This window comes from Chanodichthys erythropterus, chromosome 9 (assembly GCF_024489055.1).
Source record: "Chanodichthys erythropterus isolate Z2021 chromosome 9, ASM2448905v1, whole genome shotgun sequence".
Lineage (NCBI taxonomy): Eukaryota > Metazoa > Chordata > Actinopteri > Cypriniformes > Xenocyprididae > Chanodichthys > Chanodichthys erythropterus.
This window is the reverse complement of record NC_090229.1, coordinates 28,746,372-28,763,968: the sequence shown is the minus strand read 5'-3', so window position 1 is coordinate 28,763,968 and position 17,597 is coordinate 28,746,372. Positions and strand designations below refer to the sequence as shown.

At 35.8% G+C, this 17,597-nt stretch overlaps 2 protein-coding genes across 5 annotated transcripts in view; one reads left to right on the top strand and one right to left on the bottom strand.

Moving 5' to 3' along the window:
• Positions 1-882: 882 nt before the first annotated feature.
• On the bottom strand, positions 883-15,714 carry ren (renin). Of its 4 annotated transcripts, none has more exons than XM_067395246.1 (10): positions 15,678-15,714; positions 13,881-13,983; positions 9,122-9,272; positions 8,908-9,031; positions 8,661-8,779; positions 8,249-8,445; positions 6,259-6,381; positions 4,939-5,083; positions 4,004-4,102; positions 883-1,369 (listed from the first exon to the last, which is right to left on the bottom strand). In XM_067395246.1, the coding sequence occupies exons 3-10, from the start codon at positions 9,254-9,256 to the stop codon at positions 1,208-1,210; spliced, it is 1,104 nt and encodes a 367-aa protein (XP_067251347.1). In that variant the 5' UTR covers positions 9,257-9,272; positions 13,881-13,983; positions 15,678-15,714; the 3' UTR covers positions 883-1,207. The 4 variants fall into 4 exon arrangements, with proteins under 4 accessions (XP_067251347.1, XP_067251348.1, XP_067251344.1 ...); XM_067395247.1 differs by lacking the exon at positions 15,678-15,714 and adding an exon at positions 14,316-14,385; XM_067395243.1 differs by lacking the exons at positions 13,881-13,983; positions 15,678-15,714 and adding an exon at positions 11,616-11,768.
• zgc:162200 (uncharacterized protein LOC558638 homolog) overlaps positions 14,535-17,597 on the top strand; it is a 27,636-nt gene continuing 24,573 nt past the window's right edge. The window contains exons 1-2 of the mRNA XM_067395242.1: positions 14,535-14,672; positions 16,820-17,102. Coding sequence (XP_067251343.1) covers positions 16,878-17,102 — 225 coding nt within the window. The 5' untranslated portion in view covers positions 14,535-14,672; positions 16,820-16,877. The remainder of the gene's footprint in view (positions 14,673-16,819; positions 17,103-17,597) is intronic.

Sequence of the window (17,597 nt, the reverse complement as noted above, 5' to 3'; positions counted from 1 at the left end):
TATATGACTATCTTCTTTCAGATAAACACAATCAGAGATATATTTAAAAATATCCTGGCTCTACCAAGCTTTATAACGATAGTAAAGGGGTTGAAGCCCCCAAAGAATGCATCCATCCATCATAAATATAATCCATACAGCTCCAGAGGGTTAAAAAAGGCCTTCTGAAGCAAAGCGATGTGTTTTTTTAAGGAAAATATCCATATTTAAAACTTTATAAATTGAAATAACTAGCTTCTGGCAGACAACGTTAGCAGTACAGTGCAAATCGACTTTGAGCGCCAATTGGGTAACCCCTGAAGCGATGTATGATGCAGGATGTAGGAGCAGCATAAGGTTAGATGCCTTTCGCGGTTTAAACAAATAGGACTGGGCAACAAACTGAAGCTCATACATCGAAATCGTCCGACATTTCTCTTTAAAATTTCTCGCTTTAGACTTCTAATTCGTGGCCTGTGTTTGTTTTGCTCTATCTTCTGCGCTTTCACGTTCAACGTTGTGTCATGCGTCGGGTCAGGGGTTACTCTTCCGCGGAAGATGGAAGCTAGTTATTATACTTAATAAAGTTTTAAATATGGATATAGATTTATTATAAAAAAATAAATATATTATATTATATATATTATATTATATTATATTATATTATAAAAAAAAAAAAAAAAAACATTGCTTTGCTTTGCTTCAGAAGGTCTTTATTAACCACCTGGAGCTGTATAGATTATATTTACGATGGATTGATGCAGTTTTTTGGGGCTTCAAAACAGGCCCCCCCTTCACTACCATTTTGAAGCTTGGTAGAGCCAGGATATTTTTAAATATATCTCTGATTGTGTTCATCTGAAAGAAGATATTCATATACACCATGGCTTGAGGGTGAGTAAATCATGGGATAATTTTCATTTTTGGGTGAACTATCCCTTTAATTCCACTACTGTGCGTCAACAAAATACTCTTAAATTAATTGCATTTATTATAAATTTAAACTATATTAATTGAATTGTAAAAAACATGCAAGTGTGAGTCCGAAAACATTACATTCAGTTCGTACTTAAGGATATCCTTTTAAATGATATTATTCCCATAACAAGTATTTCACAAATCTTTAACTTAGGTTATCTGCTATTAATGTGACGGATCATGTAGCCAATATGTTGTTGTGTATATGTGATAGAAATAAGATTTTAGGATAGCAGAAAACCCAGGTTTGTCAGACTGCTCGAGCAAAGCCAATGCGATTGTTTCCCCGATCAAACTCTGTATAGTATCGAGCTATGAAGTTTGCACCCAGTATCCAGATGGGACCAGTAGGGGGCGGCACATCCAACGCTTTGAATGTGACAGTGCAGATGTCCTCCCCGAACTCTGACTGCTGTAAGGAGAAGAAAAAGAGACATTAGAAAAGCTAATGCAAGTCCATATAGCTGTAAAATAGACCGATGAATCTCGAAACAGATGCTGCACTTTAGAAGTCATCTGGAAAACCACATGCAAATGCAACATGAGGCATTTTAAATTCAATGAAAAAAGTCATTCCAATTAGTGAAATCGATTCCAGACTTTAATGCTAAATGAAATGCCAGATTGACAGTGTAGTACAGAGTCAGCAATAATGAAAACAACACTTCAGTCAAAGCTTAAGTGAATTTAGGGCACCTCTAGACTCTCTTTCTGCTGTGTCCCAGTAAAACATCATCTGAGAGAAACAATCATGTGAGGCAAGGGAGTTTTTTTTTTGTTTTTTGTTTTATTTTCATGGCACCAGGTCAACATCACATTTACACAGTAATGCTGCAAAGAAATACAACTTGTTATAAAATGGTTAGTTCCTGTCCTTGATTCTGATTGGTCAATAGCTGGTCAATGGCTATGACTATGTATTGAGTAGCGGAGTATTGTGAGAAAGAGATTGACACAAAACAATTGGTTTGTGCGAGAAACCGAACAGTATTTATATAATTTTTACCTTTTGAAACACCACTATGTCCAACTGCGTTCAGCATTCGCTTAGTGAGGTCTGATCGCGCTCTGACAACAGAAGTAATGTCTATCACTCATTGAAGTATAAGCGCGAGACATCACTGCCGTTGTCAGAGCACGATCAGACATAACTAAGCGAATGCTGAACGCAGTTGGACATAATGGTGTTTTAGAGGTAAAAAGTTATATAAATGCTGTTCAGTTTCTCACACAAACCGATCGTTTCAAGTTTTAGGACATCAGTGTGTCGTCACGAGCCGCAGGGTTTAATTTGGATTTGTCTGTGCATGTTTATTTGACTCTTATTGATAGGGTTCCCATTCACTCCCATTATTTGACTGACAGACGGCAATGGTTGCAGTTAAAAATCATCATTTGTGTTCGTACTGAAGAAACAAAGTCACATACATCTTGGATGCGCTGGGGGTAAGCAGATAAACATCACATTTTCATTTTTGGGTGAACTATCCCTTAAATGTGTGTATTGTATGGTAACCGCTTTATATAAGCAATAACATACTCAAAGCTAGTGCTGTATCATGAATAATTCAGACTTATTCATGATACAGCACAGCCTCTCGTACCTTATTGCTTACTTAAAGGCTTAGTTGATCCAAAAATGAAAATTCTCTCATTAATTACTCACCGTCATGTTGTTCCAAACCCGTAAGACCTCCTACACTGTCAGTGTTGTAGACACTGTTCAGCGTTTCCAGGTTCTACGTCAGAACACCGACTCATTTTCTGGCTCCTGTGTCAGCATCACAGGAATATAGGCCTTCTGACATAAAACCTGGATGCACTGAACATAAACAGCGTAGAAGAATGACACAAAAGAGAAGATATTGTTGAATAAAGTCGTTATATTTGTTTTGTTTTTGCGCACAAAAGTTATTCTTGTCACTTAAGGTTGAATCACTGCAGTCACATGAACTATTTTAACAATGTTTTTACCTTTCTGGACCTTGAAAGTGGTGGTGGTTAAATTGCTGTCTATGGATGAGTCAGATGTCTCTCGGATTTCATAAAGAATATCTTAATTTGTGTTCTGAAGATGAACAAAGGTCTTACGGGTGTGGAACGACATGATTGTGAATAATTAATTACAGAATTTTCATTTATGGGTGAACTAACCCTTTAATCAATGGTATATTGGTAAAAGGGACGGGCACTAATGCACTCTATAGAAACGGGCAGCGTGCTGAGACTTGCGTTTATGACCGCACATGTGCATTGACTGCTCCAGCCTGCAAAATGCTGATTTTTGTCATAATCTGAACATTTAAAAATCAACATTTATGAGACAGTTATTGTCAGATTTCATTTGTAATTTCAAATGTGAAGTATAATAGCAAGCTTGGTGAACAGCTTTTGAAAATTTGATGTTTGATGATTTTGCATAACCGAAATGGCTGCCAGAGAGGCATTTTAAAGCTGGCTACCAAGTGAAATTACTTGCCTTAAAGGGATTTTGCTTCTACTAACACCTAGTGGTGTGGATAAAGCCGGGTGCACACTGTACGATTTATAACAGTCCTTTACGACTGTTGATTGTCAGACTGTACGAACATGATCCCCGCTGTAAGCCACACTGTGGGACCTCAGTTGTCATTCATTCAATTTAGTTGGAGGTAAAACTTGACTTCTGATTTTGGCTTGGGATCAGAGGAATCTTTTAGGATTCTTAACATTTGTCTCAGACAGCCAATTTGAGCCCAAAATTGTACATTGTGAACCCAGCTTTAGGCTTCCCACAAAAGGCATGATAGTCAACCATGATACATTTATTCCACAAGCAAATCGGAACAATAACATAAGGTTACTAAGAATAAGTAACATCTGGTCATGAGGCAACCCTCTCCATAATTAAATAAGCTTTATCAGGCTACTGATATAACTGTCTGCATCTCAAGTCAGTGTACATGAGGAGAAAATTAAAGCCTTTGATCATTTATTCTAACATTAGCACCACCAAATGTGACATGTTAGTTAATAGGCAACCCTTTATTTAAAATAAAGTCCTCACCCAGAGAATATAGTCTTCATCTGTGAGAGAATATTCCTGACCACCAAGATGAAAAGCCACAGTGGGCAACAACTTGACCAGATTACAGCTCACAGTATACTGTAAACAGAGCAAGAGAGAGAATGAATGATAGCTTTAAAACCACACAAAGACAACAATCCTGCATCATTTTGCAAAACTGAAATGACACAAAACTTCACGCTTGAAAGGAAAGAAACACACACATTTTACACATTAAATATCATTAACCACATCGGCGATGAAAAAAAAAATCAGCTTTCAATCATTCCAATTGCTCTTCAGACATTATTTATGAGACACAGCCAAAATTATAGAGCAAAGCAGCTGTTCCCATAGAGTTGTGCAACAGGAAAAGGAAGCAGAACAATAAGAAACAGGTTTTAATGCTCAAAATCTCGCATTGGCTATAGAAGAAGTTTCACAATAGCTTTTGTATATGAGATGTATACGGGATGCCATGTTTCATATATCTGTGCATGATCAATCATCCACACTGCAATTGGTTTGCAGTGTGAAATTGTAGGTTTTTATCATCATTTGTCTACTAACTTATAATGAATTGCCATTGCTGAGGTCCATCATGCATAATGTGCTCTGTTTGTGTACAACTGGAACACGTTTATTTTATAGCTGTTGTTACATTCAATGTATGTTTTGAATGTTTGCCACTACTGCTGAGATTTAGATTTTTCATAATATTGTTTTCAAAGCTTAAATTTTGGCTTCTTCAGTTTCCGTAGTTTCTATTGCTAAGCACTGGATTCATCTTTTTGGTTTGGAAAAAAATAATTTCATCTTTCAATAGCTTAATCTCTTAAACCCATTTTCTTATTATTAACAGATTATATTCATGCCTTTTTAAACAAGGACAGATTTTGAAGGAATCTCCGTAAGGTCAGCTAACCAAAACGTACCCCTCCTTCTGCCAGTTCAATGGCCCCGATTGTTTTCATCAGAATGGAAATGGAGGAGGCGGGGCCTGTGATGTAGGAGGAGCCTGTATCAATCACAGCAGAACAGCCGTCCATGCAAAACAGCATATCTGCCCCCACAGACACTCTGCAGAGGAACAAAGTGTTACTGTGGTAATTAAACAAAAAAAGAGACTGTAATTCATTATTTGCCAAAAAATCACTTTAACCACAAAGATGCCTGTATAATTAGGTAGTTTACCCACTTTTGGGGAGGCTTAAATCCACACTCTAAAAATAACCCAAGTTGGGTTGAAAATGGACAAACCCAGCAATTGGGTTGTTTTAACCCAGTGCTAGGGTTAAATGTTTGCCCAACCTGCTGGGTAGTTTTATTTAACTCAACTATTGATTAAAAATTACTGTATTGCTTAATTAAAATGAACCCAAAGTATGTTGGAAATGAACATTTATTAATGTTCAATGAATAATTATTAAACAATAAACATTTATTAAATTGCTTATTAATACATTTATATTAATAAACTATTAAACTATTACATTTATATTAATAAAATATTAAAACTTATTAATAAACATTCACCTTTTGTCTATTATTGTTGTCTCTAATTGCATCTGTTTTTTTAATTTCCCAACTATTTTGGGTTCATTTTAAGCTAGCCATATATCAATTTTTAAACAATAGTTGGTTTAAATAAAACGACCCAGCAGGTTGGGCAAACATTTAACCCAACCGCTGGGTTAAAACAACCCAATCGCTGGGTTTGTCCATTTTCAACCCAACTTGGGTTGTTTTTAACCCAGCATTTTTTTAGAGTGTATTATTATGTGTTATTATTGGCTTGAAATATAATGCACAAGTTATACGGATACTTCTGTGATACTTTTATTGTGCTTTTTGTGTCTTTTTTAGGCTTTTGAGCTTTAAAGCTCCATTATCACAATTGCATGGAAAAGGACAACCAGCACTGTCATTCGATTCTTGTGTTCCAAGGATTAAAAAGAAAAGTCATATGGATTTGGTACAACATAAGGATGGGCGTATGATTGAATTTTGGGTCGGCTATTCCTTTAAAGGACACAGAGCAAGGATTGATTACCTTTCTGGAAATGGTTTGAGATTCTGTTCAAAATTAAAAACGGATGGCTACCGGAAACCTTGTATAAACTGATAAAGGATATCTATTACAACCAGGCGTATTTGTGAAAACCGTGATGTAAAGCACATGTAGAATGGCAGAAAAAGCTAAATAGCAAGAAATCATTATTGTTCTTTAAAATTGATGATGATAACATTCTTACCCCTTCATGATGACCTCCCACTTGCCTTCCTCTTTGGTATTCATATAGTTGAAAGATCCAGTGTAGTAATTCGGGTCTGTGCCCCCCAGCACCAGCTCTCCACCAGGGATGTGTGTTGGGTCCCTTATAGATACATATACATACAAAGATATGCACTAGTAACAGGTGGGCTTGCAACTGTATTATTTAAATACAAAATTATTACACTGTACAATGTACAGTGACAGCATAAGATATTCTGAAGAATGTTGGTAACCAAACTGTTAGCTTTCCATTGTATGCAAATTTGACATTTCTCAGATTATCTCCTTTACTGTTACACAGAAGAAAGGAAGCCATACAGGATTGAAACCACATGAGGGAGAGTAAATGATGACAGAACTTTCATACCTATTTAAAACTCATGGCGTTATTAATGCAATTGTAATTTCAGTGTAAATGCCACTTTTGAGCTGCAATAAACTGTCTGTATATATATATAAATGTCAATTCAGATGCAGCTTCTGATTAGCTGAGAGGTCTTTCCAGCCACGCGATATTCTACCATCGTCGCCACGGGAACCGTTTCACCGCTTGAATCACTCCGCTGTCAGCATTCTCACAGCGAATGTCATGGTGGATGACCAAACTCTCCATATTTTTATAGATACTACTGTTATTTTGTAACGGAATGTAGTTTTAAGAGTTTTTTAGGCGTGAATGTAATTGTTTAGACCTCAGATATGTGATTTATATGTAAACATTGCACCTATTTAAAAATTTGTTTAGACGCTTTCGGAGATGCGAGCTCCAGGCCGTCACCGACTGTTCAGCACTCATGTACCCGCAGAGAACAGCTTCATCTCGGCCAGTCCCTTTGGGAATTTGCCACTGGCTCTGATGTAGAGATAGTGTTTAAACATTAGGTACAATTAATTTTGGGTATATCAAATGGGCAATCTTTGTTACTATTAATCTATTACTTGTTCCAGAGCTAATAGATTTGGCTTAAAGGCTATATTAATTCATAATATATTAATTAATAAATTAATAAAAGAAATTAATAAAATTAATAAAGTTTCATATATTTACATTGAAATTAAATCCTGTACTAGCTAGAGCGCTGCTTTTGTATGTTTGACTGAACGGTTTGCTTGCGTTTATTTCCTATTTTAATTCTTATACTGTTATAATGGCTATTGTTAATTTAAATATTATTGTGCAATAAATCATATTTTTTATAAATAACATGCCATATTTTTTTGGTATTGGGAGAGTCCGTTATTGATTTCGATTTCAGTGAAAGTTACATTAATATACCATAAGATGGCAGTAAAGATTTTATGAATGAGTCAGTCAGTTGCAAAGACTTTTATATTGAAATGGACTGAAACAAGGGCATTGTTTTTACTTTAAACATCATCTTACAAGACAACTGACAAATGCATTGACTAAGGCTGTCATGAGAAATCCTCTTAAATGTTAAAAGGACAAAGACAAAGATATCGCTTTCCTCAGTGGACATTTAAACTGATTTTGTGATTATGATTGACCTGAAGAATATCAGCTAGATGCACTCGCTTAGTTGATCTCTCTCTCATAATACTCTACATATTACAGTGAGTTTTATGAAGCGACTCAACGATCCTTCGTTACTAGTTCTAGATTGACATTTAGAATTAGTAACGGAGGCTTGGGAGGCTCAACTGTTAAACTGTAAACTTGAGATTTGAATCCATGGCGGAAGGAAGTAGTTCCTCACAAGACAATCCGTTGTTGTTTCTTATTTATTTTCACACTTGTGCCATCAAACTGTTGTATAAATGCAATATTACACTAGTAGCCGTGCGATATGGCTGTATATCAGCATGCTGTGATTACCTACAGCCGAATCACAGCCGTGCACAGCTCTTGTGGCAATAAAAATGACAAGGTATTTAATCGTGACATATACTTGCCCAACTTTGCCTGATGTCCCCCTTTGCTTAGCCTAAGAAATGCTGATGCTCACCTGCTGTAGTACACAGAGAAAACATTCTCTTTTAGAACATGTTGAGACATGATGCGATCAAACACAGGTGTAATTCCATCAATGGCTGCATCTGGATAGCCCATCCCCAACACTCCGTCAAACTTGGCAAAGATGAACGGGATCGCAGGAAGAGCTGTGGCCTCTGCAAAAACCTGCACCACCGGGATACCACCCACCTAAAGATGTTAGAGGTCAAGGGTCAAACAGCTCAGTCAAGTACTGTGTGCAAATTATGGTTCTGGTTTTCCATTGAATGTTACTAATTTTATTATAATAGAATTCATCTATACATCTCATGAATTTAGCTTTTTTCATAAAGATATTCCCTTTAAACTAATTTCTTAACATTCCCAATGATTTACATTCATAAATGAATGTTTTTGTTACTCACTATAACCACGTCCTCACTCAGAAATCCCCGGACGTTTCCAGAAGCATACTGGATGGAGAATCCTGTGCCGTTATAAATATGCGTGTGGGATTTGGAAGCATCATACCTGTTGTGTGTGACTAAGAGACATATAGAGAAAGGAAGACTGAGCTGTAGGACAAAAATGCAGGTTTTGCTTTTCATTGTAAAAAGTAGAGCTAGATAATACAATGACTTTAGATTTATACGCTTTAAGCAAATCACTCACAGCAGGCTGTGTATAAAGGAGAACAGCTATGTGAGGGAACCCAGAGGTTGGCAGAACCCGTGTCAAACACAACATTGAACATCTGAGCTGGTGAACCAATACTAATCTCACCAAAGTATTGAGTCTGAAAAACAAGAGAGACATAGACAGTAGAATTACAGTTATAAAACATGCTCAAAATTGTGGATCTTTTCCATTTTTAACTCTGATTTACATCTAAGTAGTTGATCAGAGGTGTTGGAGCTGTGCCATTAGTGGGTGACGGTTCATCATATTTTGGCATAATCTCAGAAAACACTTGATCTGGTGTGACATCCATCTCCTTGAGGGTTTCTCTTATGGATGGCATTTTCTTCAGTTTTACCCTGAGAAGTGAAGAGAGAAGTGTCTCGTGTTACATTTATTATTTTTTACAACTAATAAAACAGCAATTATGGGACACAGAGTGCATTTATCATTTGAACTGATTTTAAGATGAAGTTAGCTTTTAAATAATTTAAAAAAGATACTTCCTATAATGCAAAGACAGATATTTTTGTATATGTTTTGTAACATTTCAAAATTAATACAGATTTAAAATATATTTTATATAAATATAGCCTATTTTCAATACATTTTATAGTTTTCCTTATATATTTTGCCCATTTGTATGTACACTCACTGGCCACTTTATTAGGTACACCTGCTCAACTGCTCATAAACGCAAATATCTAATCAGCCAATCACATGGCAGCAACCTCAATGCATTTAGGCCAGTAGACATTATCAAGACAATCTGTCTTTTTGTGCGATAGGTGGTGGTAATGCACTTAAATTTCTGCGATCTGCCGTAAAGCAAGAAAAAAAGAAGAAGAAGAAGAAGAAGAAGACAATCTGTTGAATCAAACTGAGCATCGGAATGGGGAAGAAAGATGATTTAAGTGAGGGCGTGGATGTTGGTTTGAGTAAAATATCCAGTGAGTGGCAGTTTTGTGGGTGAAATTGCCTTGTTGATGCCAGATGTCAGAGGAGAATGGCAAAACTGGTTCAAGCTGATAGAAAATTCAGATGTTAGGGGCAGAATTTGGTATAAACAACATGAAAGCATGAATTCAGTCTGCCTTGTAAAACAGTTCAGGCTGGCAGTGGTGTAATGGTGTGGAGGATATTTCCTTGGCACACTTTGGGCCTCTTAGTGCCAACTTAGCATCGCTTAAATGCCACAGCCTGCCTGAGTATTGCTGCTGACCGTGTATCCATTTTCTGATGGCTACATCCAGCAGGATAATAACGCTCCTTGTCACAAAGCTCAAATCATCTCAAACTGGTTTCCTGAACATGATGATGAGTTCACTGCAGTGAACTCCTATAGGGCTGAATTCAGGTTGATTGGGACACTTTTTGCCATTGAGATGCCTGCGAAAAAGTGTCCCACCTGAATTCACCCTATACGCAATGGCCTCCACAGTCACCAGATCTCAGTCCAATACATTTGAGATGTGGTGGAATGGAAGATTTGCATCATGGATATGCAGCCGACAAATCTGCAGCAAGATGCTATCAAGTCAATATAGACCAAAATCTCTGAGTAATGTTTCCAGCACCTTGTTGAATCAATGCGATGAAGAATTAAGGCAGTTCTGAAGGTCCAACACGGTACTAGCTAGGTGTACCTAATAAAGTGACTGATGAGTGTATTTATATCTAAATAAATTCACATTATTTAGATATTGTCAAATATATATATATAAAAAATATTAAATTTACAACAGATATTAAGCATATATTTTATGTTGATTTAAACATTTGAGATAAAATAAATGTTTAATGCCAGATTATTTTGAGGTTTTGTTTTATTTTATTTTTTTATGCCAAAGGCCACCAAATATGATGATCCTTTTCAAATGACTTCTTTCATAAAATATAGAGGCAGCTATATATTTTCAAATTAAATAATTGGTTTTGATGTTGTCGTTGTATTTAAGTCAAAGCAAATTATTTAAATATTACCTGCATGGGGGAAAAAATTACTTTGAATTAAGTTGACAGTGTTTCTTTTCCCACAAGTTTTCCACAGATCCCCTAGCAGCCTCCCAGATAACAGATAACATTGGCTAATGCTTTGGCAAGGTTCTCACATAGTTATTACCAAACATTATTCCAGTAACATTAATAGAATGTGCGTTTAAAGTTATCTGGTCTTTAATAGCTAATGTTCTCAGAACGTTAGCACAAAAACATCATTCATGGAACCTTTTTTTTTCTGAAATGTTTTATTTGTTTTTTTGTCTAACTTTTTTAAATGTTACTACTTGTTTCAGAAAGTTCAGAGAACATTGAAATTAACATTCCCATAATGTTTGCAAAATGATAAAATGGAATGTTCCCTTAATGTTCTTATAACCAAGACATTTTTTTAAACATTTAAAAAACTGGACATTTTGAAAGTTTAAAGAACATGCAGAAATAATGTTTTCATTAATTAATTATAACGCTAGCAAAACGTTTTTACAACATATTATTGTTAGCTGGGCTCTTACGGCCCCCTGGGGGTCCATAGACCCCTCCATTTTTTGTAATGGTTCCCTTTATGACTTCTTTCCTCTGTATTATTTTAGTAAAACATGATGAAGTAGACATTTTGGTTTACATAAGCTTATACGATACAGAAAAAGAACTGCAAATACTGTCAAGAAGGAATACCCTCTCCACAGAGTGTGTTCACTTACCTCCATAAGGCCTGTGCGCTGGTTGCTGAGAGTGACAGAACTACAAGAGTCAAGCAGTGCACGTTCATTCTTACAGATGGATCGAATCACTTTAATAATCGGTGTAACTATGTGGTACACATCTAATGCCCCGACTCCACAAACTTCACTCCTCTTTTGCTGTGCTTTATTTGAGAGACTTTCCTCCTTCCAGTGTTTTTATACTTTTTCTCCAATGCTCTGTTCTGACCTTGACACAAACCTCTAGCTTCCTCTCTCCCTTCACCCCCCCTTCTGATAAATGGTCCCTGAACAGAGTGACCTCTCGGTCCAGGGGAACACATCACACACAGTGATTTAAGACCACTTCAATTAATAAAATCATATTTGAGTGGGCCTGAAGGTTGTGGATGTATGGATAAAAATGTTGTAACGGATTGATAAAAAAAAAAAAAAAAAAATATATATATATATATATATATATATATATATATATATATATATATATATATATTACATATATACTGATTTTTTTTAAATTATATATATATATATATATATATATATATATATATATATATATATATATATATATATATATATATATATATATTAAAATATAATTTAAAAAAAATCTGTTTGAATGTCTGTTGTATTATCTTGTCCTTTTAATAGTTAAGGGGTTTTTCCGTGACTGACAGCACTAGTCAAAGCATTTGTCAGTTGCGTCTTTTAAAGTCTTTTAAACAATTCAGTCTTTTCAATGTAAAAGTCTTCACTACTGACTGACACACTCATGAAGACAGTCTTTGCTGCCATCTAATGCTGTAATAATGTGACTTCTGTTGCTGTTGACGGTCAGGCACTATTTTTTCTGGCGGAAGGAAGACTTTAGTGAAACTTCACTTCATGAAAGTTGCATTGATACATAGTTTTGGCTTTAATATTTGTATTGTGTGGTAACCATTTTATAAATGCAATAATTAAATAATCACTGATTAATGTGATATCTCATTATACATACACACTACCATTCAAATGTTTGGGGTTGATAAGATTTTTTTTTTATGTTATAGCTACTCACCAAGGTTGCATTTATTTGATCAACAATAGCCTACAGTAAGTACGGTGTAATACTGTGTAATAACAGTAATACGGTGAACTACTATTATTATTTAAAATGTATTATATTTAATATGTAATTTATACATGTGATGTAAAAGCTGAATTCTCAGCATCATTACTCCAGTCTTCAGTGTCACATGATCTTCAGAAATCATTACAATATGCAGATTTGCTGCTCAAGTAACTTTTATTTTTTAAACTGTTGTGCTGCTTAAATAGCACATAGAATAGAACGTTCAAAAGAACAGCATTTATTTGAAATATAAATATTTTGTAACATTATGAATGTCTTTACTGTCAAAAAAGTATTATTTTATTTTTATTTTATATGTGTGGTCTTACATTTACATTAATAACAACATCTCTGTCATGCATGATACTGACGTTCTTGGTTTGTTTGTAAGGGCAGCTACTGGATGACCCTTAACCTTTAAACTTAGGGGCAGTGTGGAAGCCTAAAACTTGGTTTCCCACAGTAATGGGCAATGCCCAGCCTCTTTCCCTGAAATTCCCTCCTGGGAAGCTCCACACATGGACGTCATCATCTTTTACATCTTCCTCTATTTTGCATTTTATCTTCCTTGGGCTCAATATTTTAAGGTGTTTCAGTGATGTGGAACGGATTGTAAGATAGAACTTGTTGGTTAGTCATATTTGAAGGACTAGCACGTTTAATCCTCACTAAAGATGATAAGCTAACCTGCACAATAATACTTTGCAGTATTATGACATTCAGTATAGTTGGGGAGGATAACCAATCATGAAAACTGGCATCTTATTTAAGCTAGCAGCTGCCCAGCAGATGCCTGTGGAACTGCCCAGTGTAGCTAAAACATAAGTTAGACATAAAACACAATGTTAGATACCCACATATTTGGCCTCAGAGCTGGAGCTAAAACTTGCATAGCAGCTGCCGTATAGCAGTTGGCACTACTGAAATTACATCTATATTTATATATATATATCAAATTAAGTGAACTTATGCTGCTGGATGCCACACTGATATGCACTAGCTAATATGATGAAGCCATCACAATTGGTACTTGACACTTGCTGTCGCTATTCAGCTCATGTGAGATCTTTCATTACGCTCATTACTCCTCCAACCTGCAGATATACCCACACTTGGAGGCTATGTAGTGAATATCTGTTTGCACTTACCAATCTCAACCACCAGATGTCGTTTTGGTGTACTGGAAAGTGACACACAGAGGGCATCACTGATATTATCAATTCCTTTTAGTCCTATATGTAAGAGGCTTCACTGCAAGAGAGAGGGGAAGTTTATTATTATTATTATTATTATTATTATTATTATTATTATTATTAAAGTTTACAAGGTTGCATTAAAAAATAACAGTGATATGCACAGAAAATAATTTATGATAAATAGACTACTGCAATATTCCATAAAAAAATAAGAATGGTCAATTTTGATAAATGTTGACTATTTGGTTGCATGAACAATGTATGAATAACATCTCATTTTTAGACAGATATTTGAGGAATGATGACAAAAAGCTAGACATTTTTGTGGCCTTCGTTGCCAGAGCAGTTTATCAGTGCCAGTGGTAGGGAGGCCTAGATTTAACTTACTGGTACTTTGATGGATGTGACAGTACTTAATTTAAGACACCCAATAAGGAAAACTGAGTAAAACAAATATTCGTTTAAAGCTTTCACGATTGTATCCTACGTGACAACTTAATCTTATATTCAGCTGCAGAACCACATCCGCTCTAGCATGTTCACTGAAGCTGCGTGAGCGTGCGCTTTAAGACAGGCGGAAGTGGACGCGCGTCATTGGCTGTTGAGCTGCTCTTCAGAGTTGTGCTCGTGCATTCATTCAAACGGCTGACTTCTGGAGCGCGCGCAAGGAAAGGGCTGATCTCCTTCGAGCTCAAATTCATGTTTCATCCGTTTACTGCATGATTCTGTCAACCAAATCTAAAGGTAAGAGACGATTAAAAGCGACATTCTCATCTCTTAGCCGGCTCCAGCTGACAATTTCTCCTCGGCTAACCTTGTAGCAAATGAAGCCATAAGGCGGATGTATTGAGCTTATACTGATACTTCAATAAATGGACGGTTGGACATTTTTAGGGAACATTTGCTACTTTTATAATGACAGGAAAAAATGTTTTGTAACCTTTAGCTAAATCCAAGAAAACTAATATTTTTATATGTTAGCACCGTGGCTACCTCAAACTATTGACAAACTAGTTAATGTTTTGATAATTTCAAAGTCACCTTGTAAAAAAACCTGAAGGTTTAGAAAACAACCTATTATTACTAACAATGAGCTTTCGTACCCTGACCAACCTAATTCGCCTATTACAATGATGTATAATAAAATGCATTAAACATACTTCCTGAACTAAAAAAAATGTCTGTAAGTAACCATATATCGCGCTTTTTGACAACCTGAGCCTAAATCCATAATTCGTCACTGTTTTTGTTAATATTTGAGGAAGGAGGAACTGTCAGTGTTTGTTTTGAAGCACTCGGTTTACACAGACATATTGGATGATGTTAAAGGGGCAGTTCACTCAGAAATGACTTTTCCGCCACCATTAAAGTGAGTAATGACTCGGACTGTTTCACAGTAGAAAGAAAGTCATGCAGGTTTGAGAGAACATGATGTTTAGTAAACGATGACGTATGCTCAGCTGTCCGTTCAGTAATCCACGTAAAACCATGATGTCATTAGACGCACAGCTCGCTGGAGTGAAAGTGTAAAAGTCTTTTAAGCTGCTAGAGCAAATCTCACTCGGCTGTGTCCTGCTGCTCTGGTGGCAAACCATCTCATTGAATGTCAGATTAACAGCTATGATAATCTCATAATAATGTTAAATCTGAAGTCTTTGAGCTGTGCAGTTGGTTTTGAAGAAGCTTATTGGTTCATTACGTTAGGACTAATAGTAATACGCATTCGTAAATATGATAGTGATAGCTCACCCAAAAATGATTTAGCTGTCATCATGTTGTTCCAAACCAACACTACTTTCTTCTGTGGCACAGAAAAGGAGATGTTTAGCAGAATGCCAAAGCTGCTCTTTTTCAATGCAATAAGAGTGGATGGGGACCAAGAGAAAGGTCAGAATGGTGATCACCAAAGTGATTGCCATTGGGTAATGATATATACTAATATATAATATGCTACAGATCAAAAGTTCTGTATAATTACAATTAAAAAACAAAAAAAAAAATTTGAAAGAAGACCACCAAGGCTACATTTATTTGATCAAAATAGAGTAAAAACATTTAAAACTAATTAATTTAAAATAACTGTTTCTAATGTGATTTATTTCTGTGATGGCAAAGCTGAATTTTCAGCATCATTACTCCAGTCTTTAGTGTCACATGATCCTTCAGAAATTGTTCTAATATGCTGATATGGTGCTCAATTTTTAATAATGTTTCTTATAAATGCTGAAAACGGTTTATACTGCTTAATTCTTTCAGGATTCTTCAATGAATAGAAAATTCAATGAACAGCATTTTTTTTAAATATAATTTTTTTTACATTAAAAATGTCTTTACTGTCAATTTAATGCATCATTGCTGAATAAAAGTATTAAATACATTTTCTTACACTACCACCAATTTTGGGGTATCACCTTTGTGAGACTTGAAAGAACAAACAAACAAACAAAAAAAACATACAATTCTTACTGACCCCAAACTTTTTGTAATAATATTTTGCAGTATTACTTTCTTTTTACTGTATTTTTGATTAAATAAATGCAATTTTGTTGAACATAAGAGACTTCTTTCAAAAACAAACCTAATTATTACAAAGATTTAAGTCGTTCTAATTTTATGAGAATATGAAATACAACATCAACACAGAGTAATGATATCAATGGAGTCACTTTCAGAAACAATTTTTTTTTTAGCTGATGAATAAAAACATTAACAGCCAAAGAGAATCCACCGAGTTTAAAGAGCTCACACGTTTGAAATGGCAGACATGACTGCAGAGCACGCTTATAAACACATTGGTGTGGATGCTAATATTTATCATTACAGTTACAAGTATCATTCTAGGTGTGAACTGGCCTTAACTACAGTCCATATGTCTTCTTACTCACTTCAAGGATGACGAGACAGGAGTGACGTATCTGTTCTCGGCCGGAACGTGAGGTTGGGCAGAGGATGCTGGAGGAGAGTGATGGAGAGGTGGAGGGGGTCGGAGGAGGAGGGCTTGAAGCAGAGGTGGAGAGACTGACGGCAGAACTCCAGGAGGCCAATGAGGAGAAGTTACAGGCTGCACGGTACGGCCTGGCTGTTCTGGAGGAGAGCGCTGCTCTGAAGACCAAACACAGCCAGCTGGAAGAAGAACATGAAGCCCTTAAGATGGAAATGCAACAGCTCAGAGAGGTCAGTCAGGAGAAAGATATAGAAATAATAAGGTATTGAGGAATTGCTACATGAAACAAGCTTTTTTTCCCCTCAGTGATATTTGTTATTGGGTCGCAATTAATTGTTTCAGGATCCAGACTTTGCATTTGACATCAAGTGGTGACTCAACACTATTATACTAAATTAAATACATTTTAAAGTTATATCATTTTTAGAATTAGTTAAATTATTCATAATGTTGTAGGTATGAGTATTTGTTGTCTAAATGCCTCTTAAATTGCAGTCGTTTGATTAACTCGGCAACCAATAATTTTCCGGTCGACACAAACCATGTTTATAATTGAAGCAAGTTAAATGTAGTCTGGGTCATATTTCTTCTTACCTTGAGTAGTTTTGTCGTTTTTGAAGGTGAGGGCATATGAATTTGTTGATAAAGTGGAGCAGTTGTGGCCTAATGGCTAGAGAGTCGGACTTGTGACCCAAAAGATACAGGTTCGAGTCTCAGTGTTGGCA